Source organism: Monodon monoceros, unplaced genomic scaffold (assembly GCF_005190385.1).
Source record: "Monodon monoceros isolate NGI ecotype Baffin Bay Population unplaced genomic scaffold, NGI_Narwhal_1 Super_Scaffold_21, whole genome shotgun sequence".
Taxonomy (NCBI): Eukaryota; Metazoa; Chordata; class Mammalia; order Artiodactyla; family Monodontidae; genus Monodon; species Monodon monoceros.
Window position 1 is genome coordinate 114,924,588 of NW_021703778.1, and position 27,309 is coordinate 114,951,896.

General features: G+C 36.2%; 1 protein-coding gene across 14 annotated transcripts in view; it reads left to right on the forward strand.

Moving 5' to 3' along the window:
• The window catches only part of MIA2 (MIA SH3 domain ER export factor 2), a 110,530-nt gene that overhangs the window by 35,485 nt on the left and 47,736 nt on the right, over nt 1-27,309 (forward strand). For 4 of the 14 annotated variants that reach the window (XM_029236724.1, XM_029236725.1, XM_029236731.1 and 1 more), the window contains 8 exons: nt 8,997-9,128; nt 13,243-13,264; nt 13,335-13,441; nt 22,990-23,061; nt 24,643-24,669; nt 25,227-25,337; nt 26,001-26,072; nt 26,624-26,728. In XM_029236724.1, the coding sequence (XP_029092557.1) occupies nt 8,997-9,128; nt 13,243-13,264; nt 13,335-13,441; nt 22,990-23,061; nt 24,643-24,669; nt 25,227-25,337; nt 26,001-26,072; nt 26,624-26,728 (648 nt within the window). Of the gene's footprint in view, nt 1-8,996; nt 9,129-13,242; nt 13,265-13,334; nt 13,442-22,989; nt 23,062-24,642; nt 24,670-25,226; nt 25,338-26,000; nt 26,073-26,623; nt 26,729-27,309 lie in introns of those variants that run through there. The other 10 variants (XM_029236728.1, XM_029236733.1, XM_029236732.1 and 7 more) reach the window with 7 other exon arrangements.

Here is a 27,309-nt window from a genome sequence, read left to right on the forward strand (position 1 = left end):
CTCCATTGTCATTTGTTTCTTAGTATGTTTTGATTTTCTCTTTGATTTCTTCAGTGATCAGTTCGTTATGAAGTAGTGTATTGTTTAGTCTCCATGTGTTTCTACTTTTTACAGATCTTTTCCTGTAATTGATATGTAGTCTCATAGCGTTGTGTTGGAAAAGATACTTGATACAATTTCAATTTTCTTAAATTTACCAAGGCTTGATTTGTGACCCAAGATATGATCTATCCTGGAGAATGTTCCATGAGCATTTGAGAAAAATGTGTATTCTGTTGTTTTTGGATGGAATGTCCTATAAATATCAATTAAGTCCATCTTGTTTAATGTATCACTTAAAGCTTGTGTTTCCTTATTTATTTTCATTTTCAATGATCTGTCCATTGGTGAACGTGGGGTGTTAAAGTCCCCTACTATGAATGTGTTACTGTCGATTTCCCCTTTTATGGCTGTTAGTATTTGCCTTATGTATTGAGGTGCTCCTATGTTGGGTGCATAAATATTTACAATTGTTATATCTTCTTCTTCGATCGATCCCTTGATCATTATGTAGTGTCCTTCTTTGTCTCTTATGTCTCTTATAATAGTCTTTATTTTAAAGTCTATTTTGTCTGATATGGGAATTGCTACTCTAGCTTTCTTTTGGTTTCCATTTGCATGGAATATCTTTTTCCACCCCCTTACTTTTAGTCTGTATGTGTCTCTAGGTCTGAAGTGGTTGTCTTGTAGACAGCATATATATGGGTCCTGTTTTTGTATCCATTCAGCGTGTCTGTGTCTTTTGGTGGTAGAATTTAATCCGTTTACATTTAAGGTAATTATCGATATGTATGTTCCTATTACCATTTTCTTAATTGTTTTGGGTTAGTTATTGTAGGTCTTTTCTTTCTCTTGTGTTTCTTGCCTAGAGAAGATCCTTTAGCATTTCTTGTAAAGCTGGTTTGGTGGTGCTGAACTCTCTCAGCTTTTGCTTGTCTGTAAAGGTTTTAATTTCTCCATCAAATCTGAATGAGATTCTTGCTGGGTAGAGTAATCTTGGTTGTATGTTTTTCTCCTTTATCACTTTAAATATGTCCTGCCAGTCCCTTCTGACTTGCAGAGTTTCTGCTGAAAGATCAGCTGTTAACCTTAAGGGGATTCCCTTGTGTGTTATTTGTTGTTTTTCCCTTGCTGCTTTTAAATATGTTTTCTTTGTATTTAATTTTTGACAGTTTGATTAATATGTGTCTTGGAGTGTTTCTACTTGGATTTATCCTGTATGGGACTCTGCTTCCTGGACTTGACTAACTATTTCCTTTCCTATATTAGGGAAGTTTTCAACTATAATCTCTTCAAATATTTTCTCAGTCCCTTTCTTTTTCTCTTCTTCTTCTGGAACCCCTGTGATTCAAACGTTGGTGCGTTTAGTGTTGTCCCAGAAGTCTCTGAGACTGTTCTAAATTCTTTTCATTTTTTTCTTTATTCTGCTCTGCAGTAGTTATTTCCACTATTTTATCTTCCAGGTCACTTATCCGTTCTTCTGCCTCAGTTATTCTTCTATTGATCCCTTCTAGAGTATTTTTAATTTCATTTATTGTGTTGTTCATCGTTGCTTGTTTCATCTTTAGTTCTTCTAGGTCCTTGTTAAATGTTTCTTGCTTTTTTCTCTGTTCTATTTCCAAGATTTTGGATCATCTTTACTATCATTATTCTGAATTCTTTTTCAGGTAGACTGCCTATTTCCTCTTCATTTGTTAGGTCTGGTGGGTTTTATCTTGCTCCTTCATTTGCTGTGTGTTTTTCTGCCTTCTCATTTTGCTTAACTTACTGTGCTTGGCGTCTCCTTTTTGCAGGCTGCCGGTTCGTAGTTCCCGTTGTTTTTGGTGTCTGTCCCCAGTGCCTAACGTTGCTTCAGTAGGTTGTGTAGGCTTCCTGGTGGAGGGGACTAGTGCCTGTGTTCTGGTGGATGAGGCTGGATCTTGTCTTTCTCGTGGGCAGGTCCACGTCTGGTGGTGTGTTTTGGGGTGTCTGTGGACTTGTTATGATTTTAGGCAGCCTCTCTGCTAATGAGTGGGGTTGTGTTTCTTTCTGGGTAGTTGTTTTGCATAGGATATCCAGCACTGTAGCTTGCTGGTCGTTGAGTGAAGCTGGGTGTTGGTGTTGAGATGGAGATCTCTGTGAGATTTTTGCCCTTTGATATTAATGTGGAGCTGGGAGGTCTCTTGTGGACCAGTGTCCTGAAGTTGGCTCTCCCACCTCAGAGGCACAGCACTGACTCCTGGCTGTAGCACCAAGAGCCTTTCATCCACATGGCTCAGAATAAAAGGGAGAAGAAGTAGAAAGAAAGAAAGAAAGAAAGAGGATAAAAGAAAGTAAAAATAAGAAAAAATAAAATAGTAAAATAAAAAATAATTATTAAGAAAAAAATTTTTTTTTAAGTAAAAAAAAAGCAAAAAACAGACAAATAGAATCCTAGGACAAATGGTGAAAGCAAAGCTCTACAGACAAAATCTCACACAGAAGCATATGCATACACACTCACAAAAAGAGGAAAAGGGGAAAAAATAATAAATGTTGCTTTTAAAGTCCACCTCCTCAATTTGGGATGATTCATTGTCTGTTCAGGTATTCCACAGATGCCGTGTACGTGAAGTTGATTGTGGAGATTTAATTCGCTGGTCCTGAGGCTGCTGGGAGAAATTTCCCTTTCTCTTCTTTGTTCGCACAGCTCCCGGGACTCAGCTTTGGATTTGGCCCTGTCTCTGTGTGTAGGTCGCCAGAGGGCATTTGTTCTTCGCTCAGACAGGATGGGTTTAAAGGAGCAGCTGATTCGGGGGCTCTGGCTCACTCAGGCCGGGGTGAGGGAGGGGTACAGAGTGCAGGGCGAGCCTGCGGCGGCAGAGGCCAGCGTGACATTGCACCAGCCTGAGGCACGCCGTGCGTTCTCCGGAGGAAGTTGTCCCTGGATCCCGGGACCTTGGCAGTGGCGGGCTGCACAGGCTCCCTGGAAGGGAGTTGTGGATAGTGACCTGTGCTCACACACAGGCTTTTTGGTGGCAGCAGCAGCAGCCTTAGCGTCTCATGCCCGTCTGTGGGGTTTGTGCTGTTAGCCGCGGCTCGCGCCCGTTTCTGGAGCTCCTTTAAGCAGCGCTCTTAATCCCCTCTCCTCGAGCACCAGGAAACAAAGAGGGAAGAAAAAGTCTCTTGCCTCTTCGGCTGGTCCAGACTTTTCCCCGGACTCCCCCGTGGCTAGCCATGGTGCACTAACCCCTTCAGGCTCTGTTCACACTGCCAACCCCAGTCCTCTCCCTGTGCCCCGACCGAAGCCCGAGCATCAGCTCCCAGCCCCGCCTGCCCTGGCAGGTGAGCAGACAAGCCTCTTGGGCTGGTGAGTGCCGGTTGGCACCAATCCTCTGTGCGGGAATCTCTCCGCTTTGCCCTCCACACCCCTGTTGCTGTGCTCTCCTCTGCGGCTCCGAAGCTTACCCCCTCCGCCACCCGCAGTCTCCGCCCGCGAAGGGGCTTCGTAGTGTGTGGAAACCTTTCCTCCTTCACAGCTCCCTCCCACTGGTGCAGGTCCTGCCCCTATTCTTTTGTCTCTCTTTATTGTTTTTTCTTTTGCCATACCCAGGTACGTGGGGAGTTTCTTGCCTTTTGGGAGGTTTGAGGTCTTCTGCCAGCGTTCAGTAGGTGTTCTGTAGGAGTTGTTCCACGTGTAGATGTATTTCTGATGTATCTGTGGGGAGGAAGGTGATCTCCGCATCTTACTATTCCGCCTTCTTCCCCTTCTCCCACTATTGCTATTCTGAATTGTTTTTCTGGAAGGTTACCTATCCCCACTTCATTTAGTTGTTTTTATGGGGTTTTATCTTGTTCCACCATCTGGCATATAGCCCTCTGCCTTTTTATCTTGTCTCTCTTTCTGTGAATGTGGTTTTGTTTCACAGGCTGCAGGATTGTAGTTGTTCTTGCTTCTGCTGTCTGCCTTCTGGTGGATTAGGCTATCTAAGAGGCTTGTGAAAGTTTCCTGATGGGAGGGACTGGTTGTGGGTAGAGCTGGCTGTTGCTCTATAGGGCAGAGCTCAGTAAAACTTTAATCCGCTTGTCTGTGATGGGTGGGGCTGGGTTTCCTCCCTGTTGGTTGTTTGGCCTGAGGCAACCCAACACTGGAGCCTACTCAGGCTTTTTGGTGGGGCTAATGGTGTACTCTGGGAGGTCTCACGCCAAGGAATACTTCCCAGAACTTCTGCTGCCAGTGTCCTTGTTCTAACAGTGAGACACAGCCACCCCCCGCCTCTGCAGGAGACCCTGCAGCACTAGCAGGTAGGTCTGGTTCATTCTCCTCTGGGGTCACTGCTCCTTCCCCTGGGTCCCGATGTGCACACTACTTTGTGTGTGCCCTCCAAGAGTGGAGCCTCTGTTTCCCCCAGTCCTGTCGAAGTCCTGCAATCACATCCTGCTAGTCTTCAAAGTCTGATTCTCTAGGAATTCCTCCTCCCATTGCCAGACCCCCAGATTGGGAAGCCTGACGTGGGGCTCACAACCTTCACTCCAGTGGGTGGACTTCTGTGGTGTAATTGTTCTCCAGTTTGTGAGTCACCCACCCAGCAGCTATGGGATTTGATTTTATTGTGATTGCACCCTCATACCGTCTTATTGTGGCTTCTCCTTTGTCTTTGGATTTGGGGTATCTTTTTTGATGAGTTCCAGTGTTTTCCTGTTGATGATTGTTCAGCAGTTAGTTGTGATTCCGGTGCTCTCACCAGAGGGAGTGAGAACACGTCCTTGTACTCCGCCATCTTGAACTAGTCTTGCCTCTTCTTCCATCTTTCAACCTGTTTATGTGTTTTAATCTAAAGTATGTGTCTTGTAGATGGCATATAGTTGGAACGTGTTTTTTTTTTTGTCCATTCTGCCAATCTCTGCCATTTAGTTGGACAGTATAGCCCATTTACATTTAATATAATTAGTGATACTTCTGCCATTTTGCTATTTTCTATATTTCTTAGGTCTTTTTTGTTTCTTAGTTCCTCCATTTCTTTTGTGTTATATAGATGTTTTATACTGTGCCATTTTAGTGTTCCCCCTCCCTGCCCCTTAACTGTATGTGTTTGATTTATAATGATTTACTTTGGGTTAATCCACCTAATGTCAACAACTTTTTTTCTATATAGTTCCATCCTTGCATTCTGTATGCTGTTTTTGTTACAATTTACATCTTTATGTATTTTACATCCAACAAAATAAATTTCTAATTATTGCATTATGCAATTGTGTTTTAAATTAGATAGAGAAAAAGGGAGTTATAAACAAAAATGTGTTTATAACCCTGCCCTGCCTTTATTTAGAACGTTAGGCTAAGCCTAATATCTGATAAGGCTGCTGAAACAAGGCTGAAACAAGACTGAAACATTTAAGTAAACCTTTACTAAGTGGTTGTATACTGAGGGTAAAAAAAAAGAAAGGAGAAGAATAAGAATCAGACAGTTTAGTCTTAATAATATACCGTCCTCTCCAGCCTGTGTCCCATTTTAGGACGTGGCATATATATATATATTAATATTTATTTATTTATTTGGCTGCGTCGGATCTTTCATTGCAGCACATGGGCTCTTTGTTGAAGCACACGGACTCTCTAGTTGTGGCACACAGGCTCTCTACTTGTGGTGCATGGGCTCTAGAGTGTGTGTGCTTAGTTGCCCCGTGGCATGTGGGCTCTTAGTTACTTGACTAGGGATCGAACCTGTGTTCCCTACATTGGAAGGCAGATTCTTAATCACTGGACCACCAGGGAAGTCCCAGGACCTGGCATATTTTTATGGGCTAGGTACCATTTTAGCACCCATCCTTACCCCTACCTTCCTCAATGTCCAGGTCCCAAGAGAGAATGACCGAAGTAGAAATAGTTGTTTTACCAGCTTAAGATCAGATACTGGTTTCTTTTTAGAGGTCCTCTCCCTTTATCTGTATGGTTGGCTTTGGGAATGATCACTTCCCTCACCACATTAAGGATGATATCATAACTATTTGCAGGAAGCTTTCCCGTTTCAGTAGAACATAGACTGTATCAGATGATCTTTCTGTACAGTGACCCCTCCAGGACATCCATGTAGATTTGTCCAATAAACTGGTATTATAAAACTCAGAGTTGGAGTCACAGATTTGTGAGTTTTTAGCATAGTGGTTTTAGTGTTTAGTTTCCGTTAAAACAATGGAAATGGGTAAAATGAAAATAGTATGTTTTTAAAAGTGTCTGGAATGTAACTTGTTAATAAATGTGGAATTAGTTGCTGGGTAGATGGATGAATGACTGAATGAATGTTAACTGCTTCTTGTGAGGTAATTATTAATTTTACAGATCGTGTTTCATCTTGTTTGGGTTGAACTCTTATTCTGCCTTAGCTCTTTTTAGACCATTTGATTCTAAAGCTCTTTTGATACCCTTTTAAAGGGAGAATTATTAATGATTACAAGTTTACATTTTTTGTAAAGAAAAAAAATTTAAGAAAGGGATATACTAAAAATAGTTTTTATCAAACTTGATTATGAATAATGAGTGAATCAGTGCCCCTTTTAAACTTTTTGGTGGTTTATCACTAATTACAGGAAAAAATCTCTTTATGTAAAGTGGAAATTATATTTTAAGTTTTATGTATTGGAGAGTGTAGGTTCATAAAACTTTGCATTACAGTCAAGTATTATCAGGGCCTGTATATTGACATCTTATTATGTTGTTTTTATTAATATAATATTTATTTGAGGTAAAATGAAAAATAATTTTAATTTAACCTCACTGTATTTTGTCAACTTGATTAATTGCTTCTTTTAAGTTACGTGGTCTAGAATTCCTTTAATACTCACGTTTGGGAGTGGAATAGGTTTTACGTGTTCCGTGATTAATCACTACCATGTTGTATGGAGGGTTACCTATTACTTCTAAAATTTAGGACCAGTTTATTAAATCATGTGTAATTGTGTATTGCATTATATTTATTGATGTTTGATAAATTTGGTTATTCTTTCTATACTTTTGTGAGATAGGGTTCTGTATTTTAGTTAAAATTTAAGGGTGAAAAATCTCCATGAGAAAACCAGCATAATTAAAACCTGAGCAATGGATTTGAGATGCATTCTTGAGACTCAGATTCTTTGCTATTCCTCAGTCCACCAGATCCCACCAGATTCCACCAGCTCAAGGCTTTAACCTAGAATTTACCATCTCCTTTTAGAATAGAAGGACTGATAAAATGTTATTGGATTTAAGAAATATCACTATACTAAAGATAATTACATGTTTAATCTGAGAGATGCTTTTAGAATTGTCTCTTAAAGTGTTGTAGTGTTGTAAAGAAATCATTCCGATTATTAGGTTTTTGAAGTGATGTGCATTCTATGTTTTGACATAGTTAGCTGAAAGTACGATGGTTGGAGAATATGTAAACTGTAAAGAAAGCATCTTTTCTTCCCAGTATTGTGTGTCAAATGCCTCTTTTACTCAGAGGCAGAAATAGATTTTTTTTTTTTTTAAAATCACTGGTTGTTTCTAGCGATGTCACAATTCTGTGAGCTGGTAACAAGGGTAATGTAGGGAGAGGCAGAGGCAGAGATCAAGGTAAAGGGGTATTTTTTTTTTTTTTTTTTTAGAAAAGGTATAATCAGGTTTATTTAATACAGGTTAATGAACTGTTGATAGCATATATGGGTCAGAGTTACAAAAAAGATTTTGGAGAAGAGAATAGATATTAAAAGGTGTTTTTCTAGATAGAAGGGGCCTAAAAAGGGAAGATTTGCCATAGAGGTTTTGGGTTGAACCCTGGAAAGAAATAAACCTGATCAGACTTGAGGTTGTTCTTAAAAAAGGGTATTTTTCCCCCCTACTTTTCACCTTTTTATGTGATTGAATAATATGTGGGGCCTGGTAACAAAGAAAAAATAACCTCATTGGATGACAGTGAATAATGAACTGACCCAGAGAAAGATGAAATACAGAAGCAACTGCAAAAGCCTTAAGCTGTTTTGTGCTGAAGACTTGTTAGGGAGAGAAATAATGTGGAAAGGCTGTGGTTATAGGATCATGGTCTTTGGAGTAGGACTAATAGAAACAGCTACCTTTACTGAGTACCTGCACTCCATATTCATACAGCATTATTCCCATTACAGATAAGAGAAGGGAGCCACTGAGGTAGGGTAGAGGGATTCAAATTCTAAACCCAAGGTTTCATCAGTGGTTTTCAAACTTTAATAAAGCAGCAGATCCATTTTTTCCCCCCATAGGGAAATCTTATATGGAACCCCATATACTCTATGGAAAAAGCCTAAACTGGTTGAATCAGGGTAAGACCACCTGATTCAGCTTCTTTCTTTGGACTTCTTTCCTCTTACTCTCATTTTCAGAAGCTCTGAGGCATCTCTGTAGAACTCTGGTCGGAAAATCATTAAATTTCACCATACTACTTTCCTTCATCACTTGGTGATAGTGGTTGAAAATTGCCAGAAAAATACCCTCTGATACCTGCTGTTTGGTGATAGTCTGGTACCCATTTCATGAAAAGGGTGTTAATAGTATTTACATGTAAACTTGTACTTACGTTTGTGTCTTAATCTGTTGGGGCTGCCATAACAAAATACCATAGACTGGGTGGCTTAAACAGCAAACATTTTTCTCACAGTTCTGGAGGCTGGGAACACCAAGATAAAGATGCCACGGATCTGGTGTGTGGTGAGGGCACACTTCTGGTTCATAGTCTTCTCATTATAACCTCACGTGGTAGAAGTGTCAAGGGAGCTTGGAGCCTCTTTTCTAAGGTCACTAATCCCATTTCTGAGGGCTGCACTCTTATGACCTAATCACCTCCAAAGGGCACTACTTCCAGATACCATCACACTGGGGATTAGGTTTCAGCATAAGAATTTTGGGATTGCAGGGGGACACAGAAAAATTCAGTGTTTAGCAGTTTGTAATCAACAGTTTTTATCAAAAGTGTATTTCTAAGAGGTTAATTTTCTTTGTCTTGAAGGTTGTGGCAGCATTGCCTGAAGATATGAGACCAGGTTCTAACTTCTATGGTTTTCCATGGGAATTAGTGATATGTGCAACTGTTGTTGGATTTTTTGCTATTCTTTTGTTTTTGTGGAGAAGTTTTCGATCGGTAAGTAACCAGTGCTCTGTATACTAAGAGAATGTTCATTCTGTCTTCATGTTGAACAAGTAATATGAGAAACATATCTTTTGTTTTAAGGAAACAGGTTATTGTTATGTGTGCTACTCATGTTAATGTGTGGCTGCTAGAAACTGAATATGGATTTAGAGGAATTTTTTAAAGTGTAAAAATTAAAAAGATTCTCTGTAGGAGTATTCCACACTAATACTAAAACCCTACCTCTATTTCTTTTTTTTTTTTTTTTTTTACATTTTATTGGAGTATAGTTGATTTATAATGTTGTATAAGTTTCAGGTGACCCTACCTCTATTTCTTTTTTTTTTTTTTTTTTACATTTTATTGGAGTATAGTTGATTTATAATGTTGTATAAGTTTCAGGTGTACAGCAAAACCTACCTTTATTTCTTACTTGCTTATTATTTGGGGTCTGTGTTTATTTTTAACAGTATACTATACATCTGTGAATATACCACCCAACCTGGAATCAAAGATATTGACTGTCACCTATATTTAGGTGATCCTCCCTCATTTCATCCCCCTGCCTCCCTGTACTAGAGGTAATCCTGTTCTGGATCCTGTGTTAATTATTCCCATGCCTTAAAAAAATTTTTTTTGGTCATATGTACACAAATCCTTCAGAAGTGTAGTAATTTTGCTTAGTCTCATGCCATATGTCATGTTTTGGAACTTTTTTACTCCATCCTGTATTGCTAAGATTCATCCATATTTTTGACCCATTTTGATTGTTTTAAGAATATTATATTGTAAGAATATATTACAATTAATTTATATATTTTATGGTCTTGGGCCTTTGAGTTGTTTCCAGGTTTTTTTCTATTACAAATAATGCTGCTGGGTAGTTTCTTATACTTGTCTCCTGTTGTATATTTGTAAGTTTCTCTTGGGAATATACTAGGTGTGAGATTACTGGGTTATATAGTATATTGGAAGTTCTGCTTTTAAAACGTAGTACCAAATTCTTTTCCAAATTGTCTGTACCAATTTATACTCCCAACAGTAGTATATAAGAGGTCCTAGAGATCCATTTGATCTGTGTCATCTCCAACACCTGTTATTGTTGAAATTCTTTATTTTTGCCACTTGAATGGTATCTTAACCATGGTTCTGATTTGTATTCCTTGATCACTAGTGAGATTGAAAACTCAGTAAATTTATTGTCCATATGTATTTTTTCTTCAGAGAAATATTTATGTCTTATACCCATTTTTCTTTTGAGTAGTTTGTTGTTTTCTTTTTTATTTGTAGGAGTTCTTTATATATTCTTGATGATATCCTTGTTGATTATCTATATTGCATATGTCCCAGCATGAAACATCTTTTCATTTTTCTTAAGATGTTTTGTGATGAGTAGAAATTCTTAATTAAAACAGTTTTCTTTTAGCACAGAATTGCTTGATCCATCTTGAGTTGATTTTTTGTTTAGTGTGGGGTAAGGAGTTGGTGTAATTCCCCACCCCCCTTCCCCCGCAATATAACCTTTTCCCCAGCTTTGTTGGATAGTCTCCCTTCTTCCCATTCATCTGCCATGCTACATATGAGAGTTCCACATACATGTAGACTTTTTCTGTGCTCTTTATGCTCCTGATTATTATTGAAAGCAGATACATGTATATCATTCTATATCCATCCATTATTAGGTCAAGCTTGCTAATTATCTAATTTGTGGGGTTCGTGTATTACATATTCTTGCTCTTTTTTTGTTGTTTCCTTCATCTGTCAAGAGTGAAGAGAAGTTGGCTGAATTCCACTGTCATGATGGATTTATCAGTTACTTTCTGTAGTTTTGTCAATTCTTGCTTTACATATTTTGAGGATATTTTGTTAGGTGGATACATGTTTAGAATTGCTACATCTCTTCTTGGTGGATTGAATCTTTTATCAATAACTAGTGACCCTCTATAACTCTTCCGATGCTTTTGTCTTAAAGTCTCTTATCTGATGTTAGTATAGCCAGACCAGTTTTCTTTTTGGTAATATTTCATGTGTCTTTTTCCATCCTTATATTTTCCAGTCTTTCTGTGGTCTTTTACTTAATGTATGTCCTGTATGAATTTCTTTTTTTATTTTTATTTTGTTGGAGTATAGTTAATTTACAATGTATTAGTTTTGGGTGTACAGCAAAGTAATTCAGTTCTGTATGAATTTTTTTTATATAATCTGAAAATCTCTGTTTTTTCACTGAGTTTAGTGTATCTACATATATTATGATTATTGATTACTGATGTATTTGGACCAGTTTCTTCTAGCATACTTTATTAATTTGTTCCACTTTTAATGTTTCTTTTCTACATTTGTAAGTAAATCTTCCTTCTGAGAAAACAAAAACCTTATTTAGCATACTCTCACATCCTTTGGTCTCTTTCACTTTCCAACCCCCTTTCATATTGGTATAATCTAGAATTTTAGTTCTAAAAATATTTCCTTTTCCGTTTCTTTGTTTTTTACTTTCTCCTCCACCCCTTCTCCAGTCCTCAAGACAACAACAAATATTACCAAGATATTTGATCACCCATAATTGACATATCTCTTGCAGGGGCTCCTGAATTTAATTCTTCCCATATTTGAATACTTCTTTCTAGATTGTTTTCAGTGTTGGTCTTTGTGTGGCAAACCTTTTGTATGCTTGAGGATGTTTGAATTAAGTCTTCACACTGAAATGATAATTTGTTTGATACAAGCATTCTGTGTCCAAAGTTCTATCCTTTTACTTCCTTGTCTTTTTACATCTAACGTTACTTTTTGAAAGGTCTGGTGTCAATGTGATTCTTATTCATTTGTAAGTGATCTGTTCTCTGTGGAGGCTTTTAATTTGATATCCTTATTTCAATATAATATGTTCAGGTTTGATTTTTTTCTTATTTCTTTAAATTCTCTTGAATATTTAAATATGAAATCTTTTATCTTTTTTAATTCTGGGAAGTTTCTTCTGCATTTTACATTTTTTTTTCCTCTTTGGAACTATTTTTTTTTAAGATGTTGGCTCTTCTACTTCTCACTTCCCTCTTAACTTTTTTTTCCTGTTTTTTTTAATGGTTTACTGTTACCTTTTGAGATAGTTTCTGAATCTGATGTTTCAGTTCACTGATTGTTCCTCATCTATACCTACTATATTGTACCTTGACTTTCTTTTTTAATTAACTTATTTCATTTTTATTTTATTTTTGGCTGCATTGGGTCTTCATTGCTGTGCGTGGGCTTTCTCTAGTTGCGGCGAGTGGGGGCGACTCTTCGCTTTGGTACGTGGGCTTCTCATTGCGGTGGCCTCTCCTGCCGCGGAGCACAGGCTCTAGGCACGCAGGCCTCAGCAGTTGTGGCTTGCGGGCTTAGCAGTTGTGGCTCGCGGGCTTAGTAGTTGTGGCTCATGGGCTCCAGAGCGCAGGCTCAGCAGCCATGGCACACGGGCCTAGCTGCTCCGCGGCATGTGGGATCCTGCCAGACCAGGGCTTGAACCCGTGTCCTCTGCATTGGCAGGCAGATTCCTAACCACTGCACCACCACATAAACTCTGTACCTTGACTTTTAAATCTTGTTTTATTTAATTTTATTCCTGTATATCTTCTGTAGATCATTTAAGTCCCCACTGTTTTCTCTACTTAGATTACCTTAGTCCTAAACCTGATTCCCTTATAAATGGAATTTTTCCTTCATTGTTTGAGAGAGAGGTTAAAGAAGAAAAAAGTTTTTTTACTTTATAGTCAGCAGATCTATGGCCTCATGGTAACATTTTTCAAACTGTTATTTTGGATATCATTACTGGGGAGATGATATAGGGGCTTCCTTAAGTAGTTTGTTTTAGGGTCAAATATGTTTGAGGAGCAGTGGGCTAAATGAAATGAAACAGATATCTTTAAGGTAGACTTATTTCAGAGGCTTTAATATGCTAATACACAATGTGACTTCAGTAGGACGACTTTCATATGTATTTTTCTCATTGGAAATAGAACACTTTTCTGCGAACTTACGTTTATACTAAGGCAATAACAAACCTTTTGTTTTTAAGTTGGCAGTAGAAGTTAAATAAATTATATGTGCTTGCATGTGTGTGTGTTTTAATGTAATTTTTGTTAAAAATTTGTTTCAGGTTAGAAGCCGGCTTTATGTGGGTAAGCTCTTTTTTCTATTTTAGATCTCATCATTGTTGTTTACAATTAAATCAACTTAAAAACATGATAGCATTAACTCTGTTTTTAGGAAGAGAGAAAAAGCTTGCTGCAGAACTTTCTACACTGATCGAAGAAAAATGTAAACTACTTGAAAAATTTAGTGTTGTTCAAAAGGAGGTAAGACGTTTTTGAAAATGTTGACATTCATGTTAGAATCAGAAGACTTGATACTTTTCAATGCAGCTAATTCTGTGTAAGTTGAAGATCACTCATGCTTTGTTTGCAAAGTGTGAGACTTCAGTGGCTTTCATATTACCAGTCTAAATTTTAACCATTGTGGTAGGTGCATAGTGATGTCTCATTGTGGTTTCAGTTTTCATTTCCCTGACTAATGAGGTTAATCACCTTTTCATGATTATTGGCCATTTGGATATCCTTTTTGTCATGTTGCCTAGTTGTTTTTTTTTTCACATTTTAAAAAGTATGCTTATCTCTCTTTTTCCTTTTGATATGTAGGATTTTTTTCCTATATTTTGGATACAAGTCCTTTGTCAGATATACTTATTGCAAATATCTTCTTGCACTCTGTGGTTTGCCTTTTTATTTCAAATGGTGTCTTGGTAAGCATAAGTTCTTAATTGTAACGTAGTCTAATTTTTCAGTCTTTTCTTTATGATGACTGTTATTTGTTTCCTACTTAAATTTTTTTTGTGTACTCAATAGTATGAAGATATTCTTCTGTGTTATCTTTTAGAAACTTAATTTTTTTTACTCATTTAGTCTTTGTACTAGTTTGCTAGGACTGCCATAACACAATACCACAGACTGGATGACTTACATAGAAATTAATTTTTTTTCACAGTTTAGGAGGCTAGAAGTCCAGGATCAAGGTGTTGGCAGGTTTGGTTTCTTCTGAGGCTTATCTTTTTGACATAACTGGTCATCTTCTTGCCCTGTCCTCACATTGTCTTTTCTCTGTGCAGGTGCACGTTTCTGATGTCTCTCAGTGTATCCAAATTTCCTCTTCTTGTAAGGGCAACAGTAAGATGGATTAGGGCCTATCTTAATCCAAGGGGCTCATTTAAACTTAACAAACTTTATTTTTTTAAAATTTTATTTATTTTTGGCTGTGTTGGGTCTTTGTTGCTACCCGCAGGCTTTCTCTAGTTGCGGCAAGCAGGGGCTGCTCTTCGTTGCAGTGCGCTGGCTTCTCATTGCGGTGGCTTCTCTTGTTGCGGAGCACGGCCTCTAGGTGCGTGGGCTTCAGTAGTTGTAGCATGTGGGCTCAGTAGTTGTGGCTCGCGGGCTCTAGAGCGCAGGCTCAGTAGTTGTGGCACACGGGCTTAGTTGCTCTGCGGCATGTGGGATCTTCCCAGACCAGGGCTTGAACCTGTGTCCCCTGAATTGGCAGGTGGATTCTTAACCACTACGCCTCTGGGGAAGTCCTAACTTAATGACCTTTAAAGGGCCTGTCTCCAAATACAGTCACATTTTGAGGTATTGGGGCTTCAACATACACATTCTGAGGGGAAACAGTTCAGCCCTAAATTAATCAGTCTTTAATCCATCTAGAATTGAATCTGTGATGGTGTGATTGGTGGTTAGTAGTCAATATTTTTTTTTTTTTTTTTTTTTTTGCGGTATGCGGGCCTCTCACTGTTGTGGCCTCTCCCGTTGTGGAGCACAGGCTCCGGACATGCAGGCTCAGCGGCCATGGCTCACGGGCCCAGCCGCTCCGTGGCATGTGGGATCTTCCCGAACCGGGGCACGAACCCATGTCCCCTGCATTGGCAGGCGGACTCAACCACTGTGCCACCAGGGAAGCCCAGTATTCAGTATTTTTCATGTGGCTATTGAATTTACCAGTACCATTTATTAAAAGACCATCTTTTCCTTTTGTTCTGTAGTGTCGTAGTCTTAAGTTATGTGACTATATATCTGAGTCTGTTTCTATAATATTTTCTATTCTGTTGGTCTGTTTTTTTAAAAAAATATATCCTTGCACCAATCCCATGATTTTTATTTTTTTTAATTTTTTAATTTTTTTAACATCTTTATTGGAATATCATGCTTTTTAAAGTCTACCTAGCACGTCTTGATGTCTGACAATATAAACCTCCAGGTTTGTTTTTCAAGATTGTCTTGGTCATCTTGGCACTTTGTCTTTTCGTGTAAATTTTAAATCACTTCATCAGTTTACACATGCACACATACACATAGCCTCTTAGGAGTCTGGGATTGCATTGAATATATAGATTAATTTGGAGAGAATTTACCTTTTTACAGTGTTGAGTGTTTATCCGTGGGCTGTGGTATATCCCTCTATTTATGTCTTTTTAAAATTCTCTCAGTATTGTTCATACATTTTTGTGTTGAGGTCTTGTACATCTTTTCTTAGATTTATTCCCCGGTATCTGATGAGTTTTGAAACTATTATAAATAGTATAGTTTTTTTAACAGCTTTTCGGGGGTATGATCCACATACTATACTATTTATTTAAAGTGTACAAATGAATGGCTTTTAGTATATTCACAGAGTTGTATGTCCACCACAAAATATTTTCAAACATATTTTTTACACCCCAAAGAAACCCTGTACCTCTTAAGCTGTCACCCTTCACCCAATCTTCCCTACTTGTAAGCCCTAGACAGCTTATCTACTTTCTGTCTCTATAAACTTGCCTACTCTAGATTCCATTTTACATAAATGGAATGATACAACATGTGCTTCCTTGTGACTAGCTTTTTAAGCCTAGCATAATGTTTTCAAGATTCATCCATGTTGTACTATGTATCAATACTTAATATTGTTTTTGCCAAATAATATTCCCTACCACAACTGATATATCCATTTTTCAGGTGGTGGACATTTGGGTTATTGTACTTTCTGGCTGTTATAAATGATGCTGTTGTGGACATTCTTGTACAAGTTTTTGTGTGGATATATGTTTTAAATTCTTTGAGGCATATACCTAGGAGTAGAATTGCTGGATCTATATGTAACTTTTTGAAGAACTGCGAGATTGTGTTTCACAGTGGCTGTGCTAGTTTATATTTCCACCAGCAGTTTGTGAATGTTGTGTTTTCTCCACATCTTTCCCAACACTTGTTTTTTTTTTGGCCACGCCATGCAGCATGTGAGACCTTAGTTCCCCAACCAGGGATTGAACCCGTGCCCCCTGCAGTGGAAGTGTGGAGTCCTAACCACTGGACCCCTCAGGAATTCCCTCCCAACACTTGTTATTATGTCTTTTTGATTATAGCCATCCTAGTTGATGTGAAGTGTGTCTCAATGAGGTGTTTCTTTTTTTTTTTTTTTGATTTTATTGAAGTATAGTTGGTTTACAGTGTTGTGTCAGCGAGGTTTTAATTTGCGTATCCCTGATGGCTAGTGATGTTGAACATCTTTTCATTTGCTTATTGGCATTTATATATTTTCTTTGGAGAAATGTCTACTCAGTTCCTTTGCCTATTTTTAATTTTTAAAAATTAATTAATTTTTGGCTGCGTTGGGTCTTTGTTGTTGCACACAGGCTTTCTGTAGTTGCGGTGCACGGGGGCTACTCTTTGTTGCGGTGTGCAGGCTTCTCATTGTGGTGGCTTCTCTTTGTTGTAGAGCGCAGGCTCTAGGCACACGGGCTTCAGTAGTTGTGGCATGCGGCCTCCGTAGTTGTGGCTTGTGGGCTCTAGAGTGCAGGCTCAGTATTTGTGGCACATGGGCTTAGTTGCTCCGTGGCATATGGGATCTTCCCCGCCCAGAGCTCAAACCCATGTCCACTGCATTGGCAGGCGGATTCTTAACCAATGTGCCACCAGGGAAGACCCCCTTTGCCTATTTTTAAATAGGGTTATTTGTCTTTGTTATTGAGTTCTAACTTTATATATTATAGATATGAGCCCCTTATCAGATATGTAATTTGCAAATATTTTCTCTTATTCTGTGGCATGTTCTCCTCACTTTCTTGGTGGTATCTTTGAAGCATAGAACTTTTTAATTTTGGTGATGCTCAGTTTATCTGTTTTTTCTTTTGTTGGTTATGCTTTTGGTGTCATTTCTAAGAAACTGTTGCTTAAAACAAGGTCACAAAGATTTACATCTGTGTTTCCTTCTAAAAGTTTTATGTGGTTAGCTCTTATGTTTAGATCTTTGATCTATTTTGAATTAATTTTTGTATATTGTGTTAGGTAGGGGTCCAGCTTTATTTTTGGCATGTGGATATCCAGTTGTCTTAGCACTGTTGTTGAAATGACTAATCTTTCCCCATTGAATTGTTGTGGCATCCTTGTTGAAAATCAGTTGACCATAATTGTGAGGGTGCATTTCTGGGCTCTCAGTTGTATTTCATTGATTTATAAGTCTATACTTAATGCCAGTTTCACACTGTCTTGATTCGTGTAGCTTTGCAGTAAGGTTTGAAACTGGGAAGTATAAGTCCTCCAACTTTTCAAGATCATTCTGAGCCTTTTGCATTTTCTATGAATTTTAGGATCAGCTTGCAATTTCTGCAAATAAATTAGCTGGGATTTTGATAGGGCTTATGTTGAATCAGTAGATCAGTTTGGGGTTATTGCCATCTTAGCAGTATTATGTCTTCTGATCCATGAATATGGGATGCCTTTCCATTTATTTAGGTCTTCTTTATTTCTGTAATATTTTGTAGTTCACAGAGTATTAGGTTTACACTTCTTTTGCTAAATTTATTTCTAAGTATTTTTTCTTTTTGATGTTACTGCAAATGGAATTTTTGAAAAATTATCTTTTATTTGCTCATTGCTGGTATAGTGTTTATTCTCTTGTTATTTTCTAAACATTTATGGGACCTTCAGAGAGGTCTGCTCTTTTATTTCTGACATTAGGTTGATTGTCTGTCTTTCTCTCTTTGTCACCTTATCCTTGACAGTGGTTTATCAACTTTTTAGTGTTTCCAAAGAACAATCTTTTGGCTCAGTTGATTCTTTTTACTTTATTTGCTTTCTAATTCATTACTATCTTTATTACTTCATTTTTAACTTTTCTTTGGTTTACTTGCTTTTCTTTTTTTATCACTTCTTGGGATGGATACTAAAATCATTGAGTTTTTAGCCTTCTTTTATAATTTCTGCATTAAAGTTATAATTTACTTGGCAAGTTTGGCTTTTATTAAAGCATCTTGTTCGTTTTGATATGTCATGGTTTCCTGATCACTCAGTGTAAAATATTTTAAAAATTTTATTGTGATATTTTCTTTGAAACATTGGTTATTTGTTAGGATATTTATTACTTTCCTAACATATGGGGATTTCCCAATAGTTTATTTGTTATTAAGTTTTAGCCTAATTCTACCTAATTATATTTAATTCAGAGAATATCCTTTGTATGATTTCGCTCCTTTATTTGTTGATAATTAATTTCTGGCTTTGCATAAGATTGATTTTGGTAAATGTTTCGTATACAATATACATACATATATATTATTATCCTTGTGTCAATACCATACCATTTTATTTACTAGTTTATTGGTATATAAATATAAAAATTGTCACTTGTTAATTTTTTATTCATATCGTCTATTGGTTATTGAGAGAAATATGTTAAAATTTCCCATTAATATTGTAGATTCGTTTTTCTCTTAGTTTTATTATTTTTATGTATGTTGAGGCTATGTTAGATGCATATAGATTTAAAATTATTTATTTTCTTAGTTAGATTGACCATTTTATCATTATGAATACCCGTGTTTTATTTGTAGTAATTCCTTTTAAAAAAATTTTTATTGGAGTATATTTGATTTATTACAATGTAGTGTTAGTTTCAGGTGTACACCAAAGTGAATCAGTTATACATATACATATATCCACTCTTTTTTAGATTCTTTTCCCATATAGGCCATTACAGAGTATTGAGTAGAGTTCCCTGTCCTATACAGCAGGTTCTTACTAGTTATCTATTTTATATATAGTAGTCTGTATATGTCAACCCCAGTCTCCAATTTATCCCTTCTTCTCCTTATCCCCTGGTAACCATAAGTTTGTTTTCTATATCTGTGACTCTACTTCTATTTTGTAAATAAGTTCATTTGTACCCCTTTTTTTTTTCTTTTTTTTTTTGCGGTACGCGAGCCTCTCACTGTTGTGGCCTCTCCCGTCGCGGAGCACAGGCTCCGGGCATGCAGGCCCAGCGGCCATGGCTCACGGGCCCAGCCGCTCTGCGGCATGTGGGATCCTCCCGGACCGGGGCACGAACCTGTGTCCCCTGCATCAGCAGGCGGACTCTCAACCACTGCGCCACCAGGGAAGCGCCTGTACCCCTTTTTTTAGATTCCACATATAAGCAATATCATATGATATTTGTCTTTCTGTGTCTGACTTACTTCACTCAGTATGACAATCTCTAGGTCGATCCATGTTGCTGCAAATGGCATTATTTCATTCTTTTTAATGACTGAGTAATATTCCATTGTACATATGTACTACATCTTCTTTATCCATTCCTCTGTTGATGGACATTTAGGTTACTTCCATGTCCTGGCTATTGTATTGTAAACAGTGCTGCAATGAACATTGGGGTGCATGTATCTTTTTGAATTACGGTTTTCTCCGAGTACATGCCTAGGAGTAAGATTGCTGGGTCATATCGTAGTTCTATTTTTAGTTTTTTAAAGAACCTCCCTACTGTTCTCCATAGTGGCTGTACCAATTTATATTCCCACCAACAGTGTAGAGGCTTCCCTTTTCTCCACACCCTCTCCAGCATTTATTGTTTGTAGGTTTTTTGATGGTGGCCATTCTGACCAGTGTGAGGTGATACCTCATTGCGGTTTTGATTTGCATTTCTCTGATAATTAGTGATGTTGAGAATCTTTTTATGTGCTTTTTGGCCATCTGTATGTCTTTTTTTTGAGAAATGTCTATTTAGATCTTCTGCCCATTTTTTGATTGGATTATTTGGGTTTTTTTGATAATTGAACTACATGAGCTGTTTGTATATTTTGGAGATTAATCCCTTGTTAGTTGCTTTGTTTGCAGATATTTTCTCACATTCTGAAGGTTGTCTTTTTGTTTTGTATTTGTTGTAATTGACTTTGTCTGATATACAGTGTAACAATCCCAATTTTCACTTGGTGAACATTTGCGTGGTAGATCTTTTCCCATTATTTTACTTTCAACCTTATTATATACTTTTGTTTAAGCTGTCTCTTTTGGAAACAACATACAGATGGGTTTTGCTTTTGTTAATCAGTCTAAAAAAATCTTTTAATTAGATTATTTAGTTCATTTGCATTTAATGTAATTTCTAATTTATTAGGGGTCAAATCTACCATCTTAACTGTTTATTTTCTATTTGACCCACCTGTCCCATGTGGCTTTTTCTCTTCTCTTGTTTTCTTCTGGATTGAAATAGTCATTTATTAATTCAATATTTTCTACATCAATGCATTTGTTATAGATTTTATTTTTTTAATGGTTACCTTAGAGATTGCAACATGTATCCTTAATTTATTAAATTCTAATATAAATTTGTGCTGTTGCTACTTACTGGATAATGCAAAGATCTTAGAATGCTTTAATTCCACTTGCCCCCTTTTATTTAAGTGCTGTTGCAGTATATATATATATGTATTTTTCTTCTCATTATTAATTTATTTAATTTATTTTTATTTTTGGCTGCGTTGTGTCTTTGTTGCTATACACGGGCTTTCTCTGGTTTTGGCAAGTGGGGGCTACTCTTCATTGCGGTGCGCAGGCTTCTCATTGTGGTGGCTTCTCTTGTTGCGGAGCATGGGCTCTAGGCACATGGGCTTCAGTAGTTGTGGCTCACTGGCTGTAGAGCGCAGGCTCAGTAGTTGTGGCACACGGGCTTAGTTGCTCCGTGGCATGTGGGATCTTCCCAGATCAGGGCTCAAACCCATGTCCCCTGCATTGGCAGGCAGATTCTTAACCACTGCGCCACCAGGGAAGCCCTGTTGCACTGTATTTTGACTTTATATTTATATAAACCTCCAAATCGTTTTATTATTCTTTGAAACAGTCAAGATTCATTTGGATTTATCCACACATTTATTCTTTCCATTGTTTTTTATTCTTTCTTTCGTTTCCACCTTCTATCTGGGATGATTTTCTTTCCTCCTGAAGGATAGAGAAACTTCCTGGTCTTTTCTTTTCTGGAATATACTGTTGATAAATTCTCTTAGTTTTTGTTTGTCTGATAATGTCTTTATTTCTCCATTTTGTGTAATGCTCTTTATAGAAGTCTGAGTTGGCAGTTGCAGTTATTTTCTTTAAGCACTTTGGACATCTCATTTTACTGATTTTTTTCCTTGGCATGTTGTTTGTGGGTCAAAGTCAGCTATAAGTCTTATTGCAATTTGGTGATGTTGTTTTGTATTTTTTCTCTTTCAATTTTAAAAATTGAGGTATAATTTTCATATAATAAAAAGGACATTCTTAAATATGCAGATCTGTGAATTTCGACAGGTATATTCACCCATGAAGCTACCACTCCCATCAATACATAAAACATTTCTATCACCCTTATATTTCCCTTGTGCTCATTTTCACTCAGTCCCCTACCCCTGCCAGCAACCACTGTTTTTATTTCTATCACCATAAATTAGTTTTTGTCTGTTTCAGAGTTTGTATAAATGAAATCATACTCTTTTGTTTCTGCCTTTTTTCAGTTAGCATTGTATTTTTGAGATTCACTATGTTGTTGCATATACTAGTAGTTTTTTAATTTTAACTTGCAAGTAAATTTGCATTACATCAACATATCACAATTTTTTTTATCCATTTACCACTTAATATGGTTATTTCTAGCTTTTGGCTATTATGAATAAAGTTGCTATGATCATTCTATCTTTTTGTGTGTGTGTGTGTGTGGGGTATATATTTTCATTTCTCTTTTGTAAATATCTAGTATTAGAATTGGTAGGTCATAGGGCAGGTATTGTATAACTTTATAAGAAACTATCTGGCTACTTTTATGATTTTCTCTTTATCTTTGATTTTCAGCAGCGTTACTAGTTGTCTAGATGTGGTTTCTTCTATTTATCATCCCTGGGCTTCATGATGTTCTAGAATCTGTGGCTTAATGACTTTCTTTAGTTTTGTAACACTCTTGATCATAACCTTTTCAAATATTGTTATTGCTTTCTTTTTTTTTCTCTTCCTGTAATTTTAAATACTTGTATTTTAGTTTTTTACTATATCCCATGTATCTCTTATGTTCTTTTCTGGGTTTCTTATCTCTTTGTTCACACTTCAGTCTAGATGTTTTCTTCTAATCTAGCTTCTATTTTACTAATTGTCTTCATCTGCGTCTAATCATCTTTTAAACCATCTTAATTTCATTTATTTCCTTTTTCAGTTCTAAAGTTTGTGTGGCTGTTTTTGTAGTTCTTTTTTTCTGGTTTAATTATTTTGGTTCCTCTTACATATCAAGCTTACTTATTTTAATGTCTGAAGGAGAACTGTATTACCTGAATCCTCCAAGAGTCTGCTCTCTTGCTCATTTTTTTCTCTTGGTTCTCAGTCAGCTCTTGTTTTCTTGAATGCCAGATTATTTTATGTTGAGTATCAGTAATAGTATAACAGAAATTATAGTGGTAAATTTGAAACTGTGGGCAATGTTATCTTTCTGCAGTGAGGATTTACTCTTCCTTCTCATGGAATTGGTGGGTCATAGGGCAGGTGTAGTTTGGAATAAAATTTACGGCCCTTTTACTTACAGTGTTGCTTTCTTTCAGTATGAAGGCTTAGAGTCATCTTTAAAGGATGCCAGCTTTGAGAAGGAGTCAACAGAAGCACAAAGTTTGGAGGTAAAAACAAATAGTATAATTATAAAAGTTAGGGGGAAGATTCTTACTAAATAACATAAATTTTGAAAGTCATGTATCTTCTCAAAACTCACATTTCAAAGGAAATGTGAAAGAGTATCTCTAGATGTTAAAACTTAAGAAGTTAAATATAGGAAACAGAATATTAGTAAGTAGCATAAGGTATTTTAAAAATTTGAGCTCTTGTTGATAACTTGTTTTGAGTGAAGCATATTCAGTTCAGTGTAACCTAGAGCTATATAGAAGCTCTTGATTCTTCATTCCTGGGAAGTGTATTAAGGTAGCCATTTCTTTTTTGACTCAGTTTGCTCTAGGAAGGAAAAATAGGATTTATTTTCATAAATTTAGGAATAGTTGGCAATGAAAAATTATGTAAGTTGAGGCAGTACTTGCCTTTACCTCATACCAATGTATTAGGAGCTGACTAGAATTAGACCAAAGATTTATGTTATACACAGTGGTGTGCTGGTAAATGTTTAACAACTGGCTCTTTAGAAAGCAGGAGCTTTTGTTTGTAGCATTTGCTGAGTTCTGTTGTGTAAATACTCCCACCTTGACCAATTTCAAGGTACCAGCATGATGCCACTGAATGTGGAGTTTGGAAGAGATAAAGAGTCAGCTCTCCTGAGTGAGGCATGATTTAGGTAATAGTAAGGAAGGAAACTGTGATAATTTGTCATTTAGCTAAGCTACGACAAATTAGGATAAGTAATAGCGATTTCTTTAGAGATGGAAATGTTGTAAAAAGCATACTAATATTAAAGTAGAAAACAATGGACTTTGTACCGTTCAGCTTGGCGGTTCTCAGTCACTGATGTCTGTAATCATCAGAAAGCATATGTATCATGAATCAGAATTTCTTAGTAGAGTCCAAAGGAAATTATAAATTGAATTCCAAATGAAATTAATTTCTTAACCTTTTCTTTCTTCATTTGTTACCTATTAATATTCTTAAGAACTTGTTGAAATTGTTGTATTTTATTTGTTGACCCTCTGTTTTAACTGCTGTTATGGTAGTAATTTATTAGATTGATTAAAAGATAATTTTGTAAGGAATTTAGCATGCTGACAAACCAGCAAAAACTGGAAAGCAAAAATATTTACTCAAGCTTTGTGATGTTGTGGATAAAATAAAACACACCAATTTATTCTCAGGCATTGAATTTATGTAATCTGGCCATAAAATTAGCTAAATTTTTACTTTATAATGAATATTTTGGAAGTTTTCCTCTAATTTTAGTAATTTTTTAAAACATATAGTGTTTACTTTCAAGATTGGTAAACATAGTTGAATATAAACTATAATGTGATATAATTACAAAAATTGATGTTTGAATCTATAGATAAAATCAAAACAATAGAGTAATTTTGATTCAAGTCAGAGAATTCATATAATCAGATAGTCAAATTTGGGGAAATATATATATATATATATATATATATATATATATATATATATATATAAATGAGTTTTTTAACCAGTATGATATCGTATGTACTTGTGCTACTTTTATTTTGGCCTGCATTAAATTCTTTGATTCTTTTGGTTTTTTTTTTAACAAGTTTGTTGAAGGATCACAAATATCAGAGGTATGTTTATTACAGTATTTAAAATCCAATTGGAATAATCCAACAACTAATCATTTTAAATTAAAAAGGTCACAGAAAATATGTCTTAATTCAGTGTAGAATATTATTTTGATTGTTTTTTGAATTTATTTTTTATTTTATGTATTTATATTAAATTTGGTTTTTTTCTTATGGTTTCTTTTACAATGCTTTAGAGCAGAAGTTGGCAAACTACACTCTGAGCTCTCCACCTGTTATTGTAAATAAAATTTTATTGAAACACAGCCATGCTCATTCATTTACGTATAGCCTTTGCTTTCTCACTACATATGCATATCACTTAAATAGCTGGGACAGAAACTATGTGGCCTTCAAGCCTAAAATATTTACTTTCTGTCTCTTTATAGAAAAAATTTGCGATACCTGCTAGTATTGCTGTTATTTCAGTGTTATAAAAATGAACAAATATATAAACTAGACTTATTTAACTTATAGTGTATGCATTTGATTACACTTATCTGATTTATCTTGACCAAAAATTCTCATGTCAGTCTTATAAAGTTGGCTTCCTCTTTTAGGCAGTCTGTGAAAAGCTGACTAGGTCCACATCTGAACTTGAGGATGAAATACTCATTCTAGAAAAAGAGTTAAAAGAAGAGAAATCTAAACATTCGGAACAAGATGAATTGGTAAGATTTTTGTGTTTTAGGAAACTGTAGGAAAAAGAAAGTTATTGAGTTAAAAAAAATGATATGATATTGGTTAAAGTATTACATGCACTGTAAAAAAAAAAAAAAAAAAGAAATCCAAAGAGTACAGAAGGCTGTAAATTGGAGAATAAAAATTTCCATATCCACTAGCTCTTTTCATTTGTTAGAGGTTACCATTATTATGTTACATTTCTTTCATATTCTTATAGAAATTTTCTATTTGCACTATGGAAGTAGCTCACACAAATAATTTTAAGTTGAACACATACATAGTGGATTTTTTTAAATTACTCAAAACTTGTATTAAGAACTTTAACTTTCCTTTATTTGTCTTTCTATTTTAGAATCTGTCTTAAGGAGGATCTTGATGTGTGTGAGATTATTTAGTAAGATATGATGCTAGTGGACTTCTTTTGTGCCTATATAACTTAAGTGTTACGAAATATTAAAGATGAGTTGAAATACTGTTATGTAACTTTTGTATGAAATCCCTTTAAGCATATGGCTGAGAATGTTTCCTAATTTGAACCCTCACTTTTGGAGCAAAAGTGTTAGGTTAATAATATAGTTAATATATATGGCATCTTGGAAACTGGAGGAGTTTAGTATATACTTGTTTATTGATTTATACTGCCTTTTTAGATGGTGGATATTTCAAAAAGGATACAGTCCCTAGAAGATGAATCAAAGTCCCTCAAATCACAAGTATCTGAAGTAAGTTGAATTACTTTAATAGCTCTGTTGCTTTTGAAAATCACTTACATTTTACTATTACTTTTATAATTAAAGAATAAGCTATAATAATAGAATTCAGATATATTTTAAAAATACAGGGTATCTGAGGAAAGTTCATTTTTTCCATTGGACAGTATTTATTGAGCCATTGCTATGTACTGGTCACTGCTGAAGGTGATTGGCACTTAATATTAGTAGACGAAATAGAAAGGCTCTTGTGGATTTTAAATTCTGGTAAGAGAGACAGAGAGTAGAAAGTTAACAGAATTTGCCACGTAGTACATAGAAGGTTACAGGAGGTTAAATCATTTGTCCAAGGTCATGTGGCAAGTTAGTGGTGGAGCAACTAGACCTTGAGTGACTAGACCTTGAGTCTAGGCCAGACTTTTTTTCTGCTACAGCATGCTGCCTCTCCTATTATAATATTGGCATGTTTTTGACTTTAATTCCATGTTTCAGGGAGTGTGCGTAAAAAAGAGCTATTGTATTAAACTAATTCTTATAATCTCAATATGTTGTATTTTACTTAGGCCAAAACAACCTTCAAAATATTTCAGATGAATGAAGAAAGACTTAAGGTAGCTATAAAAGAGGCTTTGAGTGAAAATTCTCAACTTCAGGAAAGCCAGAAACAGGTTTGTACTGTAAAGGGACTCCAGCTTGTGAGTATGTAATTATAAACGTTCTGGGCATAGTCATGACTGACCCATGCTAGGGGCAAAAGTAGGCTCTTTCTGGATACCACAAGATCAGGACAATCTCCTTTGTATCCTATGGTGTCTCTTTTATATAGGATACAGAGGTCTGTATTCCTGGAACCCTCTTCCCCCAGGAGTGAAAGTAAGCCCGGGCACTCAGCATTTTAATAATAACAAATAACATTTAGCACAGATCTTCAAAGCCAGACTGAAGGAGGGCAGAGAATACCGTGAGAGTTATTGCAGCTGTGTGTCTGGGCCCTGAAGACAGAAGCAGTTGTTGTGGCAGATCTAATGAGGATTTAACTTTTACCCTCTTCCTCCCCACATATGTGTACACTGCCACATACCCAAATATATTTCCTCTCCAACTGTTCTCCCGATACAGTTATAATTTTTCAGTGGGAAAATTTTTTAATGATTACATTATTTATGATTTTCTAAATATTACAGCTGAGACACATGGTGTGCTCTGATTACATATTCTGTTTCACTCAACATTTTATTTGCCCTAGAGT